At 34.3% G+C, this 10,541-nt stretch overlaps 1 protein-coding gene across 1 annotated transcript in view; it reads left to right on the top strand.

The window, feature by feature from the left end:
• Positions 1–7,778: 7,778 nt before the first annotated feature.
• The window catches only part of Ppp1r3a (protein phosphatase 1 regulatory subunit 3A), a 36,529-nt gene continuing 33,766 nt past the window's right edge, over positions 7,779–10,541 (top strand). The window contains exon 1 of the mRNA XM_048340095.1: positions 7,779–8,566. Within this exon, the coding sequence (XP_048196052.1) occupies positions 7,779–8,566 (788 nt within the window). The remainder of the gene's footprint in view (positions 8,567–10,541) is intronic.

Raw genomic sequence — 10,541 nt, 5'->3', positions numbered from 1 at the left:
TGGAAAATAAGGAAATATATCTTTTCCCTTAATAAACCTGTCATTCTTAAAAAAATTCCAAATAACCTTAAGTCAATTGAATTTTTTATTGGTAAAAGATGATTTGCCACAGGAAAAGATAGAATGATTCTAAATATATCTAAGTATGCACTGTACCAGAAAGCAGCTTATGAAAAATTTACCAAGTGCTTCTTATTCCTCACCTAAATATTCAGATTAGGTATGCATAATATGTATATGTATTTATATAAACATTATCATGTATTTTTAATATTAGATAGTGAATGTATATATATGTATATATGATATACAATGCTGATTGGTTTGGCTGAACAATGACCATAGGTACATAGAAATAGACTAGCATATTTCTTACTTTTAACATAAGACCACTTTCTTCTGCTTATCAAGAAATCATTTGCATCTATTGATAATAATAATAACTTGTAGATATTTCAAACTTTGGATTTGGTACCTGGATTAAAATTTTTGTGTTTGACACATAGTAAAATGTGGTCTGTCTATACCAAATGAACACATAATTTCTGAGAACTTTTATTTTATTTTATTTTTTTTGTGTCCTCAAAACTTTCAGGTTATATACTACAACATCAGAATATAAACTTCCAGTCTGGTAAACAACAAAATATATATCTTAGAAAAGTACTGCTAATAAAGTTGCAGTTTTTGTCACAATATAAAACACTATTAAGCATCCTACACTGCATGGTAAAGTCAGTTGCTTCATTAAGTTATTTCAGAGACATCAAGTATTCATTATCACTCCAAACTGTGCCAAGTACAGCATGCATAATCTCTGAAACTTTTGGAGAAGCTTCATAGCTGAATTTTTAGTTATATTAAGTAACCCAAATAACAAGATCGTTGAAAAAGTAAGTCACATATATTACTACCCTATAAACAGATTGGGGAAAATATACTTTTTTTGCATGCTGATTTAAGTAAGATCCCATATTCAAAATTCCAGGAATTTTTTTAACATTTCTTTCTGTCCATCTTTTATGTTGTTTCTTCCCATCTGAAATCTTTTTTTTTTTAATCCCCAACTCTCCAACAGGCAAGGACTGTTTATTGACGAACAGTGAGGGGCACAGACATTCCCATGGTATTTGAGGCTGTGCCAGGGACTGGATTTTGAGGTGGGTTTATATAGGGTTTAAGAAGGAAGCAGAAAATAGAAAATGGGTTATGGCCTCTTGGGGGCCCAGGCACACAGTGGAATGCTCCACGTGGGGTGAGGGGCTACTGTCCCTTGAGGACCAAGGGTGGTGTCCTTGGCCAGGTCCAGATTGGAATAACCTTGCCTGCACACAGGCATATGGCCAAGCTGTTCACATGTGCCTGGTGTTTTGCTTGATGGGGGGGAACAAGGCAGGAATCCTTCACTCATTGCCGTGTAACTTTTTCTGGACTTCCTTTTCAAACACAAAGTGCTGAGTGGGAATTCCTTGCTGAAATTATTTTTTAACTTAATGACAACAAAGAAGGACATGTAAGGAATGGAGCGGAAGGGAATATATCTCTAGCAATTTGACTGAATTGTTACTACCGAAAGAAAATACATCTACCATAGAGTAGTAGGAAATAAAACTGTAACAGCTAAAGAGGTTCTTCCTTTAACAGAGTTAGCAATAACATGTACTACTGTTTGCTCTATTGTCTATGGAAAATACCTAGATTGAATAAAGAACAGGGTTTTTTTTTTCTTTGTTAGACAATATTGATAGATAATCCACATATAGAAGATATTATAATTTTCTAGTTTAGAAGCTATTTTAAGATATTACATTATGATTATTGATTTCTTTCGTACCATGTAAAAGAGTAAAAATAACAGTAAACGTACTGAAAATAGAAGCTTTGCATTAAATTCATTCATTCACCCTATACCACATCCATCCATCAACCAATCCATCCACTGATCATTCATCTATCTATCCATCTATGAATGATTCTGGGAAGTATAGGGACATAATTATGCACAGAACAAACTATTTTCTTATAGAACTTTCATAAAGATGCAACAAAAACACACACAATCAGATGTTTGGTTTTTTAATTACTCTTTCTATATATACATTTTAACCATCATAATTTTAACTCTTATTTATGTTTTTAATTATTTAAAAAAGTTTTCCATGTATTGGCTCAGGTGAACTCTGTAACAAACCTTTTAAATAGGAAGTGTTACTATTTCCATCCTACAGTTGGAGAAACAGAAGCACAGAAAGATTAGTTGACTCATTTCACATAGTATAATTTTTTCCAAGTTCTTCCATTTCCTTATGAATGGGGCAATGTCATTCTTTCTGATTGAGGCATAAAATTCCTTTGTGTATATGTACCACATTTTCCTGATCCATTTGTCTACTGAGGGGCATCTGGGTTGGTTCCATGTTTTAGCTATGACAAATTGTGCTGTGATGAACATTGTTGTGCTGGTGGCTTTAGAGTGTTCTTGTTTGTAATCTTTTGGGTAGATGCCCCAAAGTGGGGCTGCTGGGTCATAGGGAAGCTCTAGGTTCAGCCTTCTGAGGAATCTCCATACCGTTTTCCAGAGTGGCTGAACCAGTTTAGATTTCCATCAACAATGAAGTAGGGTTCCCTTTTGGCCACATCCCCTCCAACATTGTGCTATTGTTAGTTTTCTTGATAATAGACATTCTTACTGGAGTGAGGTGGAATCTCAATGTTGTTTTGATTTGCATTTCTTTTATGGCCAGTGATGTAGAGCATTTACATACGTCTCTTGGCCATTCTCATTTCCTCATCAGAGAAGTCTCTTTGTAAGTCTTTAGCCCACTTGTTGAGGGGGCTCTTGGTTCTTTGAGGTTTTGTTTTGGAGGAATTTAATTTTTTTAGTTCTGCATATCTTTTAGATATGAGGCCTTTGTCCGTTGTATGGCCAGTAAAGATCTTTTCCCAATCTGTGGGCTTTCTGTTTATCTTGCAAACTATGTCCTTTCCCCTGCAGAAGCTCTGCAGTTTGATGCAATCCCATTTGTCCAACCTTTCTTTCATTTGTTGTCTTTCTGGGCCTTTGTTAAGGAAGTTTCATCCTGTGCCAAATGCCCAAGTGTTTCTCCTACTCCTTCTTGTAGTGTTTTCAGGGTATCTGTTTTTATTTTGAGGTCTTTGATCCATTTGGAATTGATTTTGGTGCAGGGTGATATGGTTTCCCTTATAGGGAATAATTAGCAAAGGTTTAGGCTAGTCACAGCAGAGTATCACAAGAGCCCAATAGCTATACCCTTATGAACACATAAGATGATGCTAAGTGAAATGAACTCCAGGTTATGGAAACGAATGCTATATCACTGTTGTAATTACTTTCAACATGCCATGTGAAATTGTAGCTTCTTTTGTTGATGATCCTCTTGTATCTCCTTCTTGTGGTTGTCCCGGCACTACCACTGTATCTCATCTGAGTACCCTGGATGCTATGCATACTGGTATTACAACTAGGAAAGTGAAAGGGAATATCAAAATGATAAAAAGACAAGCGGCTCCAAAAGCAATACCTGCAAAAACATTTGGTGTAAACCAACTGAACAACAAAGGGGAGGGGAGAAGGAAAGGGGAAGGGAGAGTGAGGGAGGAGGTAACAAATAGTACAAGAAATATACCCATGGCCTTACATATGAACCTGTAACCCCTCTGTACATCACTTTGACAATGAACAAGTAATTTTTATTTTTAAAAAAGAAAGATTAATTTGACAAATAAATAGGATTGAAGTTTAGACAACACATCTTCAGAAACAATATTCTTGACTCCAACAACTCTATTGTCTCTCAAAAATCAAAGCCATGCCAGCAACAACATCACAATCTTATCAGTCATAAGACTACACATCAGTTTTACTGAGCAGGACAGACTCTTTATTATGCATACCTACTAATACCACATGACCTAGTTGAAAAATATTGACAGATAAATATGTTCGGCATTGTTGTGATCCAGGCATAGAAATTCCAAAAGGAGGCACAGTAAAAGAGACACAGAAACTCAGTTGGTCCTGAAACAAAAGATATATAAAGGCAACATATATATTTTAAGATCCATGTACATATATGTTTAACCTCTGGTATCTTCTGTTCTCCCTTCAAAATCTTCTCAGTGCTCTTTTTTTTTCTTTTTGTTCATTGCTTCTTGCTACAGTTACTGGCCTGAATGAACTATAAAAGTTCATTGCTCTCTGCCCAGTGGTAAGATATCTTAGGAGAAAAGAGTGAATGCAGTGTATTTATGATTCTGAATCACTCCTACCAAGGTCATTGTCGGCTGGCTGTGTCCCTTAACCAGGTCTCTAACCAATAAATTCTTTATGGCACTTTCTGCTTTGAAGTTCTGATAATTAATTCCTTTCCTTATCCCTTGAAGGATGATTATAGTTTCTGATGCAACTGGCTTCAGTTTGGCATACTAGCTCTTGTAGCTTTGCTGTATTTACAGTTTATAAATAGAAACATGTAAATAAACCCTCTTGGAATAATTATCTTATTTGTGCACACCATCTGTGTCCTGTTTACTGGGATCTTGACTGGCCTGTCTTTCATGTTAAAGCTACCTTTGAGAACTATTGACTAATGTAAAATATTGGTCTAGGAATGGAGCAAGACTTGAACCTTGATTCAAACAAACTCTCACCCTACTAAAACCAGTAAACTAGCAGCAGTGGCAAAAGTTGTACTGAATTTGAAGTAGACAGGCTAGGAGAAAATGGGACATTGACCTATTTTATATGGGGATGATGCAGGGGATGGTGAATTTTAACTAAGTACAAACATGGAGTAAGAAGAATAAAGATGATAATGTTGTTATGTGATTGAGAGACAATTGATTTGTGGTACTACAATCCATCTGCAGGCAGCTCATTAACAGAAAAATAAAGAAAACTGATAGAAGCCCATAGACTAATAATGAAATGCTTTAAAGTGCTGCAGGATTGACGTGCGAGTAGAGATTGGAAAGATGAAAGCATTTTATTGTAGCTACATGGTAACTTAGGGGAAACCTGCCAACTTTCTTGTACCTTTGTGCAAAGGTTTTAAACTCTCGAAGCAAGGTAGATATTGCTATATATCCAGGAGTAGTGCTCTATATAAAATGACACATGACAAAGGGAAAAGCTTAGATAAAAAAATAAGGAACATTTTCTACGGGAGAGTTAGATTATATTTTGCTTGTGCTTATGATTTTTAAAGTTACACATTATGGTCTTATCAAAAGGTGAAAATTATGAGCTATGAACAATTTCTAATATTTATATATTATTTTCTAGCTTCTATCTAAATATCTTTTGTAAAACAGAAATCATGTTTTCATATACCTAAGAATTAAGAGTTCTACTATTATGTTATGTGTTGAGCTAATCATTTAACAAGCCTCTTGTTGCTTACCTTTGTTTTGTAACAATTAAGGAAATTGAGGATAGAAATCTAATATCTTGATTTTGTTGCTAAGTTCCTTTACATAGTAACATACACTTGATATGCTAGCTATTCTGGTCATCAAGTTTGAAAGGGACAATCATTCTTGAACAATTCATGTCACCACGTAATTTAGATATGTGGATGAGGTAATGCCAACAAAATTTCCTATACTACCCAGTACTATCCATTTATTTGAAAATTATTTCTTTATCCACTATTTTATGATCTTCAAATTATTCAATAAGTTAAGTTTATAAAGTTGTCACTTGAAAGAAATTATGCTCTCTGTATTTTATATTTTCGAATTTAATTTTGTTCACTTTGTAGATGTTTTGGACACATACCACGCCCCTGTTTCAGAAACTACAGAATATTATGAAGAATAATATATTAGATTCCCTATCTCCTGCAAATTTTAAATCATTTGGGTAGATGCAAATCATTTTTAAGAATTTCTATTTCCATTTCTAAGAATTCTACATGTATACACATATCTGGGCACATCTTTTTGCTAATCTTAGCTATTTATTTTACTAGTGTTATTTGTCTATTTAATGACTACAAAGCTTTCTGCTTATATTTACTCAGTTCTTAGTTAATTAAAATATTTTAAATCAACAGTACTGTTATGAACATGTATTTTCATTTACTTTTGCATATTTTCCCCTATTGATAAAAGAGTTTTCTAGTTGGCACATTTCTGGATTAAAGTATCTATGAATTTGAAGTTTGTTTTCCTAACTAACTTTGATTCATAAAGTGGGTTCTACCATGGAAAAAACACTTTGCCAAAATGGGCACTTGTAGTTCATGCCTGTAATCCTAGCTAGTCAGGAGTCTGAGAACTGGAGATTGTGGTTCAAAGCCAGCCCAGGCAGTACTATTATTTCCAATTAACTATGAGGAAGCCAGAAGTGAAGCTGTTGTTCAAAGTGGTAGAGAGCTAGTCTTGAGTAAAAGAGCTCAGGGACAGCGCCTAGGCCCAGAGTTCAAGCCCAGATGAAAACAAGACAAAACAAAACAAAATGAAACAAATAAACCCCCCACAATTTCCTTTTCTAAGCTAGGCTTATTTAAGCAAAAAATAAAACAAACCCACAATATTTTGCCAGTCCAAGCACATTGATCGCACTTTGAAATTCACATTTTACTCCAATGTGCCATGATAGCAAAACTGATACCATTTATCCATATAAAATGTCAATTTGCTAAAGATGAATATGTTTTTACATTAAAAAAATCCCTAGTCCTACTTTTCCACTTATGGCTTGTAAGTATTTTTCAACAAACTAACAGAAAAAAAAAAAGGCTCAAGGCTCAAGGTCAAGGTAATGGCTCAAGGTTGTAATTCCACCTACAAGGAAGGCAGAGATGATGGGAATCGCAACTCAAGACCAGCCAGAAAAGAAGTTCAGAAGACTCCATTTCCACCATTGCAATGTCACATACCTGTCATTTCAGAGACAGGAGAAAGTACAAATAGGAGGCTCATGGAAGAGGCTACCATCAGCATTAAAAGATTATTTCTAAAATTATCTCTAAACATAACCACCATTTAAGGGCAAGTGTAAGGCCATTATTTCAAATCACAACCCAAACAACAGCACTAACAACAAAGTAAAACTAATGTTCAAAATGAAAACAATGGCTACTTCTTAGATTAAGCTATGTTTCCTCCCATAGGAGTAAAATGTACCTTCTTTTCTATGGTTATTTCAAATGGAGCTGTCTGCACCTAAATCATGTTTTCGTTTTTTCCTTCAGAACTTTCAGCCCCCCTGTTTAGCTCTTCTGCAGTAAAACATTCATGGTGAAAATCTGATAATGCTAGCTATCATTAGCAGGCTTTGGATCTCTCTAATACTATACACGTTCTTTTTATCTCCTATCTGACCATGTTTTCTCTATGAATTGATTTAACAGAAACTACATATTCAGCATTGGACTGTTATTTTATTTTCTTATAGTCTAAGTTTTCAATTTGAATAACAACTGCTTAAAATAATTTGATTTTAAGGTTTCAAAATTCCTAACAGCAGAACATAATTTTAGAAGGTCTCTTTGGAAGTTAGCTCATAAACAACTGAAATGTTAAAAATAAGAGTTGAACCTGAAACACAGGAGGCCAGTAGCATGGACACTATCAAATTAAAGGCCTTTGGAAGCAGGCTAGCATAGTTTACAGGCCTATGGGGCTATTTATAGAGCTGACTCCTTTTTGCAATGTCAACTGTAACATTACACTTATTTTAAGCTTTGCTATCTCAAATGTCAGCCCCTACTAGTTGTACAGTTCCCTCTTATTTGCTGTCAGAGAGTCCAATGGAGCCTGCTGAAGCACCTAGTCAGATTAGCAAAGATAATTTTTTAGAAGTTCCAAATTTATCTGTTTCTGTTTGCGAAGATGAAGAAGTTAAAATTACCTTCAAACCTGGCTTCTCCCCTCAACCAAGCAGACGAAGCTCTGGATCTTCTGCAGACATATGTCTGGACACCCCAACTTCAGGTTCCCGGAGAGTTTCATTCGCTGACAACTTTGGATTCAATCTTGTTTCTGTCAAAGAATTTGACAGCTGGGAAGTACCAAATGTTTCCACTGATTTTGACTTAAAGAAGGATATTTTCCACAACGAAGAATATATTTTATCTCCACTCTTTGACTTGCCTTCTTCCAAGGAAGAGCTTATACGACAACTTCAAATACAGAAAGCAATCCTAGAGTCAACTGAGTATCTTCCTGGCTCTACAAGTATGAAGGGCATTATTCGTGTTTTGAATATATCTTTTGAGAAGTTAGTGTATGTGAGAATGTCCTTGGATGACTGGCAGACCCATTATGACATTTTAGCAGAATATGTTCCTAATTCGTGTGATGGTGAAACCGACCAGTTTTCCTTTAAGATTACGTTGGTTCCTCCTTATCAAAAAGATGGCATTAAAGTTGAATTTTGTATTCGCTATGAAACTTCGGTTGGTACATTTTGGTCAAATAATAATGGCACGAATTATATATTAGTTTGTCAAAAGAAAAAACAAGAGCCAGAGCCTGTCAAGCCTTGGGAGGAAGTTTCTAGTAGACAAATTAAAGGATGCTTAAAGGTAAAATCAAGGTGAGGATATATCTTATATTCTTTACTTTTCTTTATGAAAAACAATCAAAACTGTTTTCATGTGTTTGAAAATGTACTACTGGCTATGCAAGGAACAAATGAGTCAGGCATCCAGGTCACTGCTGTGCAGATAAGAGCACTGGGAAATTTCTTCTCCAAATGTGAAGAAAACAGGAGAATAGGTTGTAGATGAGTGGAAGGGAGGGGGTTTACAATGTGTGTTTTACTTGCCTAATTATTTATAGACTACTTAATTTCAAGTCATGCAATCTAGATTGTCCTTGTCTAAATCTATTCATCATTTTAAGACTCTAGTTTCATTTGTTTTTAATATCACTTGCTTTGAAACCTATTTTATTTATATAGAACATTATTTTTTATATTTTTATTTGTATAGAACATTATATTTCAATATGTGACTAACACTCAGAAATGTGTAGATTCTCCCAAACACTACAGCAAGAATTTTAGTGACTGATGGACTTAGTCTTACAAGAATGCTTAGAATGATTCATGTTAAGTTAAATCATAAGAGATGTGAAAATATTGATAAAAACAAGTTGCATGGGAATGGTGTGTAACTTGCCTGTAAAACTTTACAATCAAAATCAAATATAGTACTATGGAACATGAATTGGAATCACTCAATAAAAGTAAATAGAGCAGAAGAAAAACGTGATTCATGAAGAAATAAAGATATTTAGCTACAGGTATCTACAGATATTAGAGTTCGGAAAGGTGCTCACTCAATAATAACTCTGTTGGGTTAATGTGAAAAGAAAAGAAAACAACAACCCAGAAAACAAATAAAAACAATCCCCCCCCCCAAGAAAAACCCTGATATTCAGATCTACCTCTTATGCAGAACTGGCTAATACCAAGACATTAGATTAGTACATAAATATTGACTATTAGATCCTTTCTCTGTCCTAAAGACAAAGTCCAAAATTCATATAATATTTCTATTTTGATTTTCTTTTAAGACATTTGAAAGAATACTTTAATCAACTGTGTGAATTGCCAGCTTTCTAAATTCAAATCTAGTTTTCTCAAATTTTAACTCAAGGTCTTAAAAAGTAATATAAACACAATCTCTATCTAAACTAGAATAATATTTTGCATGTTTATGAAGTTAATAAATTAGCTTTACAGAAAAAAATAATTCTTTGCAATGCAAAATAATTTTTATATGCTGACATGACTATACTAATTACAGATGAGTGAGTTGTGAGTAAATATTTATTAAGCATGTAGTGACTTTCTCTACATGATGGAGAAAAGTGAATTTAAGAAAGATAAATATTTTTTTGCCTAAGAGTTCATAAAATAAGCAATATAGATGTCTGGATTTTTCTGCATGTTAAGAATGCAATTTCACAATCATAGGCAATACAAGACTGAACTGGGGTTTAGACAGGATTCCTTTCACAGACCAAATTTGACCTGATACTAAGAGAAAAGCACAGTAACTGACAGGCCTAATCTTTCACCTCAGCCATGATATTACTGGAACTTCTGTTTGAAGGGATCTATAACTACATGTCCACACATACATTTGTATTCAGAATGGTATTCATTGAATTCACAACGGGACACCATTCAAGTTTTAATATTGCTTTTGGGAAAAATCTGAGATGAACGAAACCACAAAATGGTCTAAAGGCCTGTAAAGTTTCCTAATGAGTTATAAAAATGGAAAAAATCCCTCTTCTTCAAAACCACAAATACATTTCTGTACTTCTATAACTTAAAAATGACCATCATAATTCAAACCACATTTAAAAAAAAAAAAGCTTTTGCTTCTCGAGAAGGCTTTTTGTGCTGTTTCAGTCCAACGTGGATTTTTACATCTGATTTATATACCACTCAAAATGGAGTGTATAAAGGAAATCCTGACAGATTCTTAGAACAGCATGTGCCATAATAGAATATTTATACAGCTTTTCCATGATATAATTTATATGCAATTGGCTTT

The sequence above is a fragment of the Perognathus longimembris genome, chromosome 2, assembly GCF_023159225.1.
Source record: "Perognathus longimembris pacificus isolate PPM17 chromosome 2, ASM2315922v1, whole genome shotgun sequence".
NCBI classification, from domain to species: Eukaryota; Metazoa; Chordata; class Mammalia; order Rodentia; family Heteromyidae; genus Perognathus; species Perognathus longimembris.
The sequence above is the reverse complement of the archived record's forward strand: the minus strand, read 5'-3'. Positions and strand labels throughout refer to the sequence as shown.